Source organism: Cherax quadricarinatus, chromosome 66 (genome assembly GCF_038502225.1).
Source record: "Cherax quadricarinatus isolate ZL_2023a chromosome 66, ASM3850222v1, whole genome shotgun sequence".
In the NCBI taxonomy this organism is placed as follows: domain Eukaryota; kingdom Metazoa; phylum Arthropoda; class Malacostraca; order Decapoda; family Parastacidae; genus Cherax; species Cherax quadricarinatus.
Window position 1 is genome coordinate 16,625,834 of NC_091357.1, and position 17,500 is coordinate 16,643,333.

Below are 17,500 nucleotides of genomic sequence, written 5' to 3' on the forward strand. Positions count from 1 at the left end.
CTGGGACACCCCATGATACTTCGTGGCACCCCCATGACACTGGGACACCCCCATGAGACTCTGGGACATGACACTGTGACACCCCATGACACTGGGACATGACACTGTGACACCCCCATGACACTCTGGGACATGACACTGTGACACCCCAATGACACTGTGACACCCCCATTACACTCTGGGACATGACACTCTGGGACAACTCATGACACTCTGGGACACTCCATGACACTGGGACACCCCATGATACTTCATGACACTGGGACACCCCATGACACTGACACTCTGGGATACCCCATGACAGTCTAGGACACCCTCATGACACTGGGACACCCCATGACACTGTGACACCCCATGACACTGGGACACCCCATGACACTGGGACACCCCATGATACTTCGTGACACCCCGTAACACTACATGACCCCGAGACACCCCATAACACTACACGATACTCCGTGACACCCCGTAACACATGACACTCCGGGAGACTCCCGTAACACTAACACTCCTTGACAACCCCGTAACGCTAAATGACACGTCGTGACACTCCGTAACACTACATGACACTCTGGGATACCCCCATAACATTACATGGCGCTTCATGACACTCCATGACACCCCGTAACACTGCATGACAGCCATGACAAGAGTCACTCATGCTCGGTCAAGAATCAAGTGTAGCTGAAGTTCACAGTTGTTTATTCGTCATGGAGAGTCATTTAACATGGGTCAGGATCATATATTATTATTATTATAATCATGTGGGAGCGCTAAACCCTTAGGATTATACAACGCATGTGGGGGGGGGAGGGATGGAAGGTATTCAGGCTCAATTCAGGGAACTGGAGCACAGATCCAATTCCCTAGATCAAGAGCCCCTCACCAACGTCAAGGAACCTCCCTTGAGGGGACAGGATCATATAATAACCCAATTACTGGTTGTTAAAGATTTTATTGTCACATTGTTGGACTAATTTTAATCGTCTTGATAGCATGAGGTGACTCCAGAAAAGGTTAATGCGTATGGTAAGAATCCATGAATATCTTCACTGCTATGGGCTATTTTAAGTATCCAGCCACACGCTTGTGTTAACGAATGTGCGTGTGTGTGTTCAGCTATTTGTGGTTGTAGGGGTCGAGTCTTAGCTCCTGGCCCCACCTCTTCGTTGTATGTGTACTCACCTAATTGGGGTTACAAGGGTCGATTCATAGCTCCTCTGTGTTAGTTACCATTTTGTCCTAGACACATGTCAATTAGACACTAGGCCTGTTGTATATGCGTGTGTGTGTGTCTGTGTGTGTGTGTGTGTGCACTCACTCATTTGTGGTTGCTATGTGTGCGTGTGTTAGTGTAACCCTTGACACTTACCTGAAGTTGTAGTAACGTATGGAGAGGCTGACGGAGTCGTCTGGGCTGAAGACATAATGCTGGAAGTCCTCCACGTCCTGCTCATAGTCTGCAGGGAGTACCAGAGATGACACATTAGTCTCAGTCTCTCTCTCTCTCTCTCTCTCTCTCTCTCTCTCTCTCTCTCTCTCTCTCTCTCTCTCTCTCTCTCTCTCTCTCTCTCTCTCTCTCTCTCTCTCTCTCTCACACACACACACACACACACACACAAGGCACGGAGGCTGGGGTAGAGTTAGCTGGTGATCAATACGTGGCAATTATTAGCTAGTGGGAACTTATCCGCTCATTACTCGCTTCCCTGACGCTGCTTCAGCCTCCACACTCACCACCTGGAGACCCTCACACTCACCTAGCAATGATACTAACTAGCTATGGTGCTCACCTAACTATGGCACAAACAAAGCCATATACCTATGACCTCGCAACAAGCTTGCCGTTTTGAAAGCCTGATCAACCAGACTGTTTTTGCAAGCAGGCAGCCCGCAGGTCCACATGGTCATCACAAACCGGCTGATCAGAAATATGCAATAGATTTACATAAAAGCCTGATTACTGAAGACGGCCTAAGAAACCAAGATATAAGATTACCTATGTGGATCTACGTAACACGAGCAAAGCTTCTGGTGTCCCTTTATTTTCATTATTATTATTATTATTATTATTATTATTATTTGAGGTTGATATTTTTCTCAATATGGAACCCACAACAACCTAGTAATACTGAGGTACCTGTTTACTGCTATGTAAACAAGAGTAGCAGGTGTAAGAAGATTTACCCATATGTCTTGCCTTATCTAGGGTTCCACTCCACAATCTCTCTGTTGTTCGCCCAGTACTCTGGCCACTTACCTACATGTGTACCTTTTATGTGACAGATATTTATTTTTACATGTTATGCAGGTGATGTAGTAAACAATACGCTACACTCACCAACAACATAGGTAGTGTAGTCACCAGACAACACTCAACAACAACACAGGAAGTGTAGTCACCAGCACAATACACTCAACAACAACACAGGTAGTGTAGTCACCAGCACACTTCACTCAACAGCAACACAGGAAGTGTAGTCACCAGCACAATACACTCAACAACAACACAGGTAGTGTAGTCACCAGCACACTTCACTCAACAACAACACAGGAAGTGTAGTCACCAGCACACTACACTCAACAACAACACAGGAAGTGTAGTCACCAGCACACTACACTACACTCAACAACAACACAGGAAGTGTAATCACCAGCACACTACACTCAACAACAACACAGGTATTGTAGTCACCAGCACACTACACTACACTCAACAACAACACAGGAAGTGTAGTCACCAGCACACTACACTACACTCAACAACAACACAGGAAGTGTAATCACCAGCACACTACACAAGAACAATACAGGTAGTGTAGTCACCAGCACACTACACTCAACAGCAACACAGGAAGTGTAGTCACCAGCACACTACACTAAACAACAGCACAGGTAGTGTAGTCACCAGCACACTACACTCAACAACACAGGTAGTGTAGTCACCAGCACACTACACTCAGCAACACAGGTAGTGTAGTCACCAGCACACTACACTACACTCAACAACACAGGAAGTGTAGTCACCAGCACACTACACTACACTCAACAACAACACAGGAAGTGTAGTCACCAGCACACTACACTCACCAACAACACAGGTAGTGTAGTCACCAGCACACTACACTACACTCAACAACACAGGAAGTGTAGTCACCAGCACACTACACTACACTCAACAACAACACAGGAAGTGTAGTCACCAGCACACTACACTCAACAACACAGGTAGTGTAGCCACCAGACTACACTCAACATCAACACAGGTAGTGTAGTCACCAGACTACACTCAACATCAACACAGGTAGTGTAGTCACCAGCACACTACACTCAACAACACAGGTAGTGTAGTCACCAGCACACTACACTACACTCAACAACACAGGAAGTGTAGTCACCAGCACACTACACTACACTCAACAACAACACAGGAAGTGTAGTCACCAGCACACTACACTCACCAACAACACAGGTAGTGTAGTCACCAGCACACTACACTCAACAACAACACAGGAAGTGTAGTCACCAGCACACTACACTCAACAACACAGGTAGTGTAGTCACCAGCACACTACACTCAGCAACAACACAGGTAGTGTAGTCACCAGCACACTACACTCAGCAACACAGGTAGTGTAGTCACCAGCACACTACACTCAACAACACAGGTAGTGTAGTCACCAGCACACTACACTCAACAACACAGGTAGTGTAGTCACCAGCACACTACACTCAACAACACAGGTAGTGTAGTCACCAGCACACTTCACTCAACAACAACACAGGAAGTGTAGTCACCAGCACACTACACTCAGCAACACAGGTAGTGTAGTCACCAGCACACTGCACTCAACAACACAGGTAGTGTAGTCACCAGCACACTACACTCAACAACAACACAGGTAGTGTAGTCACCAGCACACTACACTCAACACAGGTAGTGTAGTCACCAGCACACTACACTCAACAACAACACAGGTAGTGTAGTCACCAGCACACTACACTCAACACAGGTAGTGTAGTCACCAGCACACTACACTCAACAACAACACAGGTAGTGTAGTCACCAGCACACTACACTCAACACAGGTAGTGTAGTCACCAGCACACTACACTCAACAACACAGGTAGTGTAGCCACCAGACTACACTCAACATCAACACAGGTAGTGTAGTCACCAGCACACTACACTCAACATCAACACAGGTAGTGTAGTCACCAGCACACTACACTCAACAACACAGGTAGTGTAGTCACCAGCACACTACACTCAACAACACAGGTAGTGTAGTCACCAGCACACTACACTCAACAACACAGGTAGTGTAGTCACCAGCACACTACACTCAACAACACAGGTAGTGTAGTCACCAGCACACTACACTCAACAACACAGGTAGTGTAGTAACCAGACAACACTCAACAACAACACAGGAAGTGTAGTCACCAGCACACTACACTCAACATCAACACAGGTAGTGTAGTCACCAGCACACTACACTCAACAACACAGGTAGTGTAGTCACCAGCACACTACACTCAACAACACAGGTAGTGTAGTCACCAGCACACTACACTCAACATCAACACAGGTAGTGTAGTCACCAGCACACTACACTCAACAACACAGGTAGTGTAGTCACCAGCACACTACACTCAACACCACAGGTAGTGTAGTCACCAGCACACTACACTCAACAACACAGGTAGTGTAGTCACCAGCACACTACACTCAACAACACAGGTAGTGTAGTAACCAGACAACACTCAACAACAACACAGGAAGTGTAGTCACCAGCACACTACACTCAACAACACAGGAAGTGTAGTCACCAGCACACTACACTCAACAACACAGGAAGTGTAGTCACCAGCACACTGCACTCAACAACAACACAGGAAGTGTAGTCACCAGCACACTACACTCAACAACAACACAGGAAGTGTAGTCACCAGCACACTACACTCAACAACAACACAGGAAGTGTAGTCACCAGCACACTACACTCAACAACACAGGAAGTGTAGTCACCAGCACACTACACTCAACAACACAGGAAGTGTAGTCACCAGCACACTGCACTCAACAACAACACAGGAAGTGTAGTCACCAGCACACTGCACTCACCAACAACACAGGTAGTGTAATAACTAACACAAACACTCACCAACAACACAGGTAGTGTAGTAACTAACGCAAACACTCACCAACAACACAGGTAGTGTAGTAACTAACACAATACACTCACCAACAACACAGGTGGTATAGTAACTAACACAGTACACTCGCCAACAACACAGGTAGTGTAGTAACTAACGCAAACACTCACCAACAACACAGTGTAGTAACTAACACAATACACTCACCAACAACACAGGTAGTGTAGTAACCAGCACACTACACTAAACAAAACAGGTAGTGTAGTAACCAGCACACTCAGTGTGTACTTAATTATAAGCGAGGCGGTAGCTTGAGTAGCGCAGGCGAGGCCATCCAGGTGACCTTTTCTGGTATTCCCGCAACGCCGCCATAACAACACCACGGCCTCCCACACCACATTAATCTTACACCACAGCTCCGACACCACTCTCACCACCGCTCTTACCACCACCACCACCACACAGCAACACTAATAAACGTTCAGATCTACACGCGTGCCACTGGTGGATGGTTTTACATGAATGGTCCCCTCAAGGAAGGTTCCTTGATGTTGGTGAGGGGCTCTTGATTTAGGGAATTGGATCTGTGCTCCAGTTCCCCGAATTAAGCCTGAATGCCTTCCACATCCCCCCCCCCCAGGCGCTGTATAATCCTCCGGGTTTAGCGCTTCCCCCTTGATTATAATAATAATAATTTACATGAATGGTATACAGTACCGACAACATGAAGAATTAGACACATGTGCAACATCTGACTATCATTATTTGTAGACGTTTCGCCATCCAGTGGATTTATCAATACAAATTCAAGGACATAATGGGAAGACTGTAGAACTATATACAAAAGAGGAGGTAATCAGTCCCTCAGCCTTAGAATGGAAGAGGAGTTCCGTGGTCTTGGATAATCTTCAGATTCTTCAAGACTCAGGATAGAGGAGAACAACTCAGTCTTCCCTAAGTTACAAAACTCTATAAAAACTTATATACATATAAATGCTCACGTACAAAATGCATACAATACTCTCATACAAATAAACACAAAAATAATGTGTGCCGTAAAGTCGTATGGTAATTAAGTTTAACTTAAGGTGAGAAAGTAAGTTTGAGAGCCTTTACCAGTAAGTTGTAAAACAAGCGGCGGAGGTGATAATACAAGATATATACGAGACTCCAGAAGTAAGACACGAGACACCACAAGTAAGATACGAGACTCCACAAGTAAGATACGAGACACCACAAGACACGAGACACCACAAGATACGAGACTCCAGAAGTAAGACACGAGACACCACAAGTAAGTTACGAGACTCCACAAGTAAGATACGAGACACCACAAGACGCGAGACACCACAAGATACGAGACACCACAAGATACGAGACTCCACAAGTAAGTCACGAGACACCACAAGTAAGATACGAGACACCACAAGTAAGATACGAGACACCACAGGTAAGATACAAGACACCACAAGTAAGATACGAGACACCACAAGTAAGATACGAGACACCACAGGTAAGATACAAGACACCACAAGTAAGATACGAGACACCACAAGTAAGTCACAAGACACCACAAGTAAGATACGAGACACCACAAGTAGGTCACGAGACACCACAAGTAGGTCACGAGACACCACAAGTCACGAGACACCACAAGTCACGAGACACCACAAGTCACGAGACACCACAAGTAAGATACGAGACACCACAAGTAAGTCACGAGACACCACAAGTAAGATACGAGACACCACAAGTAAGACACGAGACACCACAAGTAAGACACGAGACACCACAAGATACGAGACACCACAAGTAAGTCACGAGACACCACAAGTAAGATACGAGACACCACAAGTAAGACACACACCAGACACAAGTAAGACACACACAAGACACAAGTAAGACACACCAGACATAAGTAAGACACACACACGTAAGACACTCCAGACACAAGTAAGACACCAGACACAAGTAAGACACACACAAGAAAGACACACCAGACACAAGTAAGACACACACAAGTAAGACACACACAAGTAAGACACACACAAGTAAGACACACACAAGTAAGACACACACAAGGAAGACACACCACACAAGGAAGACACACCACACAAGTAAGACACACCAAACAAATAAGACACACCACACAAATAAGACACACCACACAAATAAGACACACCACACACAAGTAAGACACACACAAGTAAGACACACCACACACAAGTAAGACACACACAAGTAAGACACACACACGTAAGACATTCCAGACACAAGTAAAACACCAGACACAAGTAAGACACACCAGACACAAGTAAGACACACCAGACACAAGTAAGACACACACAAGTAAGACACACCAGACACAAGTAAGACACACACAAGTAAGACACACACAAGTAAGACACACACAAGTAAGACACACCAGACACAAGTAAGACACATACAAGTAAGACACACACAAGTAAGACACACCAGACACAAGTAAGACACACACAAGTAAGACACACCAGACACAAGTAAGACACACACAAGTAAGACACACCAGACACAAGTAAGACACACCAGACACAAGTAAGACACACCAGACACAAGTAAGACACACACAAGTAAGACACACCAGACACAAGTAAGACACACACAAGTAAGACACACCAGACACAAGTAAGACACACACAAGTAAGACACACCAGACACAAGTAAGACACACCAGACACAAGTAAGACACACACAAGTAAGACACACCAGACACAAGTAAGACACACCAGACACAAGTAAGACACACCAGACACAAGTAAGACACACCAGACACAAGTAAGACACATACAAGTAAGACACACACAAGTAAGACACACCAGACACAAGTAAGACACACACAAGTAAGACACACCAGACACAAGTAAGACACACACAAGTAAGACACACCAGACACAAGTAAGACACACCAGACACAAGTAAGACACACCAGACACAAGTAAGACACACCAGACACAAGTAAGACACACACAAGTAAGACACACCAGACACAAGTAAGACACACACAAGTAAGACACACACAAGTAAGACACCAGACACAAGTAAGACACACACAAGTAAGACACACCAGACACAAGTAAGACACACACAAGTAAGACACACCAAACACAAGTAAGACACACCAGACACAAGTAAGACACACACAAGTAAGACACACCAGACACAAGTAAGACACACACAAGTAAGACACACCAGACACAAGTAAGACACACACAAGTAAGACACCAGACACAAGTAAGACACACCAGACACAAGTAAGACACACACAAGTAAGACACACCAGACACATGTAAGACACACACAAGTAAGACACACCAGACTCAAGTAAGACACACGAGACACAAGTAAGACACACACAAGTAAGACATACCAGACACAAGTAAGACACACACAAGTAAGACACACACAAGTAAGACACACACAAGTAAGACACACCAGACACAAGTAAGACACACACAAGTAAGACACACACAAGTAAGACACACACAAGTAAGACAGACACAAGTAAGACACACCAGACACAAGTAAGACACACGAGACACAAGTAAGACACACCAGACACAAGTAAGACACACACAAGTAAGACACACACAAGTAAGACACACACAAGTAAGACAGACACAAGTAAGACACACACAAGTAAGACACACGAGACACAAGTAAGACAGACACAAGTAAGACACCAGACACAAGTAAGACACACACAAGTAAGACACACACAAGTAAGACACACACAAGTAAGACAGACACAAGTAAGACACACACAAGTAAGACACACCAGACACAAGTAAGACACACGAGACACAAGTAAGACACACACAAGTAAGACACACACAAGTAGGACACACACAAGACACACCAGACACAAGTAAGACACACACAAGTAAGACACACACAAGTAAGACACACCAGACACAAGTAAGACACACACAAGTAAGACACACACAAGTAAGACACCAGACACAAGTAAGACACACACAAGTAAGACACCAGACACAAGTAAGACACACACAAGTAAGACACCAGACACAAGTAAGACACACACAAGTAAGACACACCAGACACAAGTAAGACACACACAAGTAAGACACCAGACACAAGTAAGACACACACAAGTAAGACACCAGACACAAGTAAGACACACAAGTAAGACACACAAGTAAGACACACAAGTAAGACACACAAGTAAGACACCAGACACAAGTAAGACACACACAAGTAAGACACCAGACACAAGTAAGACACACAAGTAAGACACACAAGTAAGACACACAAGTAAGACACCAGACACAAGTAAGACACACAAGTAAGACACACAAGTAAGACACACAAGTAAGACACCAGACACAAGTAAGACACACAAGTAAGACACCAGACACAAGTAAGACACACACAAGTAAGACACCAGACACAAGTAAGACACACAAGTAAGACACACAAGTAAGACACACAAGTAAGACACACAAGTAAGACACCAGACACAAGTAAGACACACACAAGTAAGACACACACAAGTAAGACACCAGACACAAGTAAGACACACACAAGTAAGACACCAGACACAAGTAAGACACACAAGTAAGACACACAAGTAAGACACACAAGTAAGACACACAAGTAAGACACACAAGTAAGACACCAGACACAAGTAAGACACACAAGTAAGACACCAGACACAAGTAAGACACACAAGTAAGACACCAGACACAAGTAAGACACACAAGTAAGACACACAAGTAAGACACACAAGTAAGACACACAAGTAAGACACACAAGTAAGACACACAAGTAAGACACACAAGTAAGACACCAGACACAAGTAAGACACACAAGACACACAAGTAAGACACACAAGTAAGACACACAAGTAAGACACACAAGTAAGACACACAAGTAAGACACCAGACACAAGTAAGACACACAAGTAAGACACCAGACACAAGTAAGACACACAAGTAAGACACACAAGTAAGACACACAAGTAAGACACACAAGTAAGACACACAAGTAAGACACACAAGTAAGACACCAGACACAAGTAAGACACACACAAGTAAGACACACACAAGTAAGACACCAGACACAAGTAAGACACACACAAGTAAGACACCAGACACAAGTAAGACACACAAGTAAGACACACAAGTAAGACACACAAGTAAGACACACAAGTAAGACACACAAGTAAGACACACAAGTAAGACACACAAGTAAGACACACACAAGTAAGACACACACAAGTAAGACACCAGACACAAGTAAGACACACAAGTAAGACACACAAGTAAGACACACAAGTAAGACACACAAGTAAGACACACAAGTAAGACACACAAGTAAGACACACACAAGTAAGACACCAGACACAAGTAAGACACACAAGTAAGACACACAAGTAAGACACACAAGTAAGACACACAAGTAAGACACACAAGTAAGACACACAAGTAAGACACACACAAGACACCAGACACAAGTAAGACACACAAGTAAGACACACAAGTAAGACACACAAGTAAGACACACAAGTAAGACACACACAAGTAAGACACACAAGTAAGACACACACAAGTAAGACACACAAGTAAGACACACAAGTAAGACACACAAGTAAGACACACACAAGACACCAGACACAAGTAAGACACCAGACACAAGTAAGACACACAAGTAAGACACACAAGTAAGACACACAAGTAAGACACACAAGTAAGACACACAAGTAAGACACACAAGTAAGACACACAAGTAAGACACACACAAGTAAGACACACACAAGTAAGACACCAGACACAAGTAAGACACACAAGTAAGACACACAAGTAAGACACACAAGTAAGACACACAAGTAAGACACACAAGTAAGACACACACAAGTAAGACACACACAAGTAAGACACCAGACACAAGTAAGACACACAAGTAAGACACACAAGTAAGACACACAAGTAAGACACACAAGTAAGACACACAAGTAAGACACACACAAGTAAGACACACACAAGTAAGACACACACAAGTAAGACACACACAAGTAAGACACACACAAGTAAGACACACACAAGTAAGACACACACAAGTAAGACACACCACAAGTAAGACACACACAAGTAAGACACACACAAGTAAGACACACACAAGTAAGACACACACAAGTAAGACACACACAAGTAAGAACACCAGACACAAGTAAGACACACAAGTAAGACACCAGACACAAGTAAGACACACACAAGTAAGACACACAAGTAAGACACCAGACACAAGTAAGACACACAAGTAAGACACACAAGTAAGACACACAAGTAAGACACCAGACACAAGTAAGACACACACAAGTAAGACACACAAGTAAGACACCAGACACAAGTAAGACACACAAGTAAGACACAAGTAAGACACCAGACACAAGTAAGACACACAAGTAAGACACCAGACACAAGTAAGACACACAAGTAAGACACACAAGTAAGACACACACAAGTAAGACACACAAGTAAGACACACACAAGTAAGACACACACAAGTAAGACACATACGAGATAAAAATAAATATATTATAAGAACAAGGAAACACGGAACCACCAAAAGTGAAAAAGAACTGAAGGAAAAAACTGTTGGATGAAGAAAAAAGCGAGAGAGAAAATAGCATAAACGTGTGCACAAAACAGTAAAGAAGAGAGAGAGAGAGAGAGTATAAAGGAGATAGTTCACAAGAGGGAACCAAAAGGTGAATAGCGAGAAGTGTGATAATGCTAAAGAAAGCAAGAGGAAGAAATACATGAAGACACATAAATTATATACTCTTCTTAGGGATGCAATAAACAAGGAAGTATCTTTAGAGTATCTGAGGAATGGGTGGTAATTAGGCTTGATCCGAGGAAGGGGAGGACAACTTCGATTTATTTAATCAAGAATCCTTCATCTTGAAGTACCAAACATCGTGAGTACTTCAGGATGACTTGTCTCTCTTGCATCCTGCACTTGTCTCTCACTCCTGCATCCTACCCTTGTATCTCTCACTCCTGCATCCTACCCTTGTATCTCTCACTCCTGCATCCTACCCTTGTATCTCACTCCTGCATCCTACCCTTGTATCTCTCACTCCTGCATCCTACTCTTGTATCTGTCTCTCACTCCTGCATCCTACCCTTGTATCTCTCACTCCTGCATCCTACTCTTGTATCTGTCTCTCACTCCTGCATCCTACCCTTGTATCTCTCACTCCTGCATCCTACCCTTGTATCTCTCACTCCTGCATCCTACCCTTGTATCTCTCACTCCTGCATCCTACCGTTGTATCTGTCTCTTCTGCATTCTACCGTTGTATCTGTCTCTCACTCCTGCATCCTACCGTTGTATCTATCTCTCACTCCTGCATTCTACCCTTGTATCTGTCTCTCCTGCATCCTACACTTATACCACTCAGGAGCAGGTCACCCGACACGGGTCCTTGTCATATGATGACCCAGCCTTAGTGCCACGCCCCGTTGGCACTATGGTGTGGGCGCGGCAAGAAGTGGCCGCTATGGGCGGTGGTGTCTACTAACACAGATGTCAAACAATGGCGGGGAACTGCAGAGTTACCGACTTAACTGTCAGACTGGAAGCCAGGCTGGCACACCAACAGTATTGAACGCACACTTCTTGTAGCACACACCTTTTACAACGCACACTTCTTGTAGAATACACCTATTACAACGCACACTTCTTATAACATACACCTCTTACAACGCACACTTCTTGTAACACACACCTGTATAAATGAAACAATTCCAACTCCTCTTACCTAAGTTATTCAAGTTTTATATTTCACGTTGAAAACTTTTGTTCTGCAGTACATGTGATGTGCACATGAGCGTACTGGGGTACCTTAGTGTACTGACCAGCTCCCATGTAAGTGTAACCCTGGGCCAGCCAGTTTCACCCACCTCCAGTTTCACTAGCACCTCTAGTTCAACCTTACTAGGTGATTGTGACTGGAGGAACAAGACGACAAGCGAGTATAAAAACAGGTAATGTAGAGCCTCTATTTTAGATGTTTCGCTCAGGAGCGAGCTAAATCAAGTCCTTTGAGCAAAAATTTCAAAAATAAAAGTTTGCATCACGTCTTTTTCTTTTAAATGTACAATCACTGTAACGGAGACCACTAGTCACTGCCTCTCCCAGCACACCCACAACATGAAGACGGTCAAGTGTACCAATCACACAATCCTTGAGAGAACCGTACACCATGACAACCACACACTAACCACAGTAGTATCAAAGACATTCCTTACTAGAACACACACACACAGTCTCGGTAATCTTTGCCGGACCAAAGAGAGCAACACACCATGAGATCAAGTAAACACACAGCACAAACTGGCCACTCCGAGGACAGCCACTTATAAAACATAAACACTCAACTTCAACACCAATCATACTTGAAGAAAAAGACACTTCAGGACGAGCTTTCACTGGGACAGCGTTTCGATCTGGTAAGATCTTACCAGTGTGTCTTTTCTTCACTATTGTTGGTATCACACCATTAAGTTCCAATCATTATACTTTTAAACAAGCAAAGATGCAAACAAATGTGAATTACCCCATGAACCTTCGCTTCCATGTGCCTGAACATCAGAAAACACCCAAGCAAACAAACACACATTTATACGAGTCAGCAAACACTAGTATATTACAGTAGACAAACAACAGCTGACACAACCATTCCACCCTTTAAAGGAAGGGTCCCTTGATGCCAGTGAAAGGATCCTGACCCAGGAGAATTGGAGCTGTCATTCCCTTCTTCAGATCAAACCGTGTTAACTTCCATTCCCCAGATGCTTTCATTAACAATAACAACTATCTTGGTAGCGACAAACTAACACCAATAACCATCAAAGTGTTATTGACAAGTGTTAACAATAACACGATGAGACAAACACATACAAGACAAGAACAAATTAAACATAGAAACACTCCGTGATATAAAAAGAACAATAACACAAACACACTCACCTCCAAGAAGAACAAACACACCTCCAAGAAAAACACACTCACCTCCAAGAAGAATAAACACACTCACCTCCAAGAAGAATAAACACACCACCAAGAATAAACATTCACCTCCAAAAAGAACAAACACACCTCCAAGAAAAACACACTCACCTCCAAGAAGAACAAACACACCTCCAAGAAAAACACACTCACCTCCAAGAAGAACAAACACACCTCCAAGAAAAACACACTCACCTCCAAGAAGAATAAACGCACTCACCTCCAAGAAGAATAAACACACCTCCAAGAAGAAACACACCAAGAAAAATAAACACACTCACCTCCAAGAAAAACACACTCACCTCCAAGAAGAATAAACACACCACCAAGAAAAATAAACACACATCCAAGAAGAATAAACACACCTCCAAGAAGAATAAACACACCAAGAAAAATAAACACACTCACCTCCAAGAAAAACACACTCACCTCCAAGAAGAATAAACACACCACCAAGAAAAATAAACACACCTCCAAGAAAAACACACTCACTACCAAGAAGAATAAACTCACCTCCAAGAAGAATAAACAAACTCACTACCAAGAAGAATAAACTCACCTTCAAGAAGAATAAACACACTCACCTCCAAGAAGAATAAACACACTCACCACCAAGAAGAATAAACTCACCTCCAAGAAGAATAAACACACTCACTTCCAAGAATAAACACACTCACCACCAAGAAGAATAAACACACTCACCTCCAAGAAGAATAAACACACTCACCTCCAAGAAGAATAAACGCACTCACCTCCAAGAATAAACACACCTCCAAGAAGAATGAACACATTCACCTCCAAGAAGAATAATCACACTCACCTCCAAGAAGAACAAACACTGAACAAACGCACTCACCTCTATAAGGAATAATCACACAGAAGAAACTTACCTCTAAGAAGAACAATCACAAACTTACCTCTAAGAAGAACAATCACAAACTTACGTCTAAGAAGAACAATCACACAACACATACAGAAGAACAATGACTCACATAGAAAAACAATCACACAGAACAAACACACTGCCAACAAATACAAATAAGGTGTAACCAATTAGACAGTGGTGGAGAATGATGCGCCGCAACACTTGGGTAACAAATACATTTTGACAACCAGTCCCTTCATGGGAGGTGCCTTGATGCTCGTCAAGGGCTCTTGACGAAAGGAAATTGGAGTTACCATCCCCTTTCTTGAATCAACATGATTACCTCCAATTGCCAAGCGTTACATGATCCATTTGGGTTAAGCACTTTCCCATGAATGTAACAATAATGCTAGCACCAGTGACCAACAGGAATGTAGTGGCACACTCGTAAATCTTACTACGATGAACAATGGTTATTAAATATATTTATTAGTAATTATTATTATTATTATTATTATTATTATTATTATTATTTGAAAGCGCTAAACCTGTGACTGTTATATAACGCTTGAGAAACGAGAGGTAATCAGGTTAGATCCAAGGAAGGTGACGATAGCTAGTGTGCTTTATTTGTTAGTGTAGGAGAGAAGCACGCATCAATACAGACTAGGTAGTTTGTTCTTCTGTAAGGCCAACAATGTAGTCCATCCTCCGAATATAAGTCTATATTTTACTGAGTCAGATGTGTGACTGTGACATTGTGGCTTAAGACAGTCAGATTTGTGACTATGTATTGAACAGTGAGTTCAGTGGCTCCCTGTTTTCTTTTCCAGCTATAAAATTGATAAATTTGCTGAATGTTGGAAATCAACTTAGAATTTAGTAGGACGAGTTGAAAAATGTTAGCCAGGCACACGTAGGTCACAGAATGTGTGGTCAGTATCTCCTCGTCTACCATCAGTGGTTTAGTTAAGAAGAAACCATGTTACTGAGGACACAAGATCAACTAACGAGACATTTATTAAGATGTTTCGCTCTCCAGGAGCTTTGTGAAGCTAATACAAACAACAGCAGGACACAGGAGGTACATAAAAATAACATAGTAAAGTGCAGGAACTAAAATATTTTAAAACACTGCAGTAGGCCTACTGGTCCGTGCTATTAGTAGAATAAGTGACTTATTGTTGTCAAGGGACCAAGGAGTCTAGGTTAGGACAATTCTACTACTACTACTACTACTATTATTATTACTACTACTACTACTACCACTACCACCACCACTACTACTACTACTACCACTAATACTACTACTACCACCACCACTACTACTACCACTACTACTACTACCACTACTACTACTACTAACGGGAGCCAGTAGGTCAACTGTAGTGCATATAAGATGGAAAGACGCCAAGTTGGTATTATTACATCTAACATCTATAAGAGTACACACAAAAAAGTTAACCATAACATAAGATAACTGCATTGAAATGAGTAAAATTATAGATAGGAGAAGACACGTTTGATATGGAGGCTGAGAACGACTAACCGTACTCTACCAAAGTGTACATAGCTGAAATTAGTCTTACAATAGTATAGCAGTGTCACTCCACGGTCACGAGTGAGTGGGAGAGACTCTTTATCCCCCCCCCCCCCCCAGTATAAATCAATGTAGAAAACACTTACCAGCGTGCGGGTGACCTTGATAAAATTCGATTCGTCTTCTCATCTCTGTTTGAAACAAACCAGGAACTGTTTTGAAGACGAGTGCTTGCATCACTCTGTCGGCCCTGGGGAAGAGAGACAGGTACATGTTGTAGTACATGATGCACGATTCAACTAAACTCGAGTAGATAAACCTGGAAGGCGACGGAAATTTAGCAAGAATAGCGAGAGAGTAAAATATATATGTAAAAAATGGAAATGTTTATCAATAATACAAATGATTTCAATTTTATCTCATAATGCCATGCTAATGTAGGCCCACGCAGTTGAAATAAATTATTATTACTACAGGGCTCCTAGCCCAGCCTTTTACTGATCATCACCGGAATAAAATCTCCACAGCCTCGTAGACCCTATCAAACCTATTTCTAAAACTGTGCATAGAATCTTCCTTCACAGCTTATTCATCCAGGTTATTCCGCTTCCTGACCACCTAAGATTGAAGAAATATTTACTGACATTTTCAGTGGCCCATCTGTCCATTCAGCTACTTACTATATTCTTGCCTCTCTGGCAGTCTTGCCCTATGCATACTATATAGACTTCTAAGTATTTTGTACTTCCTTATCATGCCTCCTCTGGTACTTGAATCAGCTGATGTCTTGAGATTCCTCTCTTTTAGGCTTTCCTCACAGTTCATTCCCATTATCTATGGGACTAGTCTCGTAAATTTGT

At 42.9% G+C, this 17,500-nt stretch overlaps 1 protein-coding gene across 1 annotated transcript in view; it reads right to left on the reverse strand.

Moving 5' to 3' along the window:
• The window catches only part of LOC128704136 (uncharacterized), a 349,915-nt gene that overhangs the window by 94,879 nt on the left and 237,536 nt on the right, over positions 1 to 17,500 (reverse strand). Inside the window, exons 4-5 of the mRNA XM_070099130.1 lie at positions 16,787 to 16,890; positions 1,373 to 1,460 (exon numbers count right to left, since the gene is read on the reverse strand). Of these exons, the coding sequence (XP_069955231.1) occupies positions 1,373 to 1,460; positions 16,787 to 16,890 (192 nt within the window). The remainder of the gene's footprint in view (positions 1 to 1,372; positions 1,461 to 16,786; positions 16,891 to 17,500) is intronic.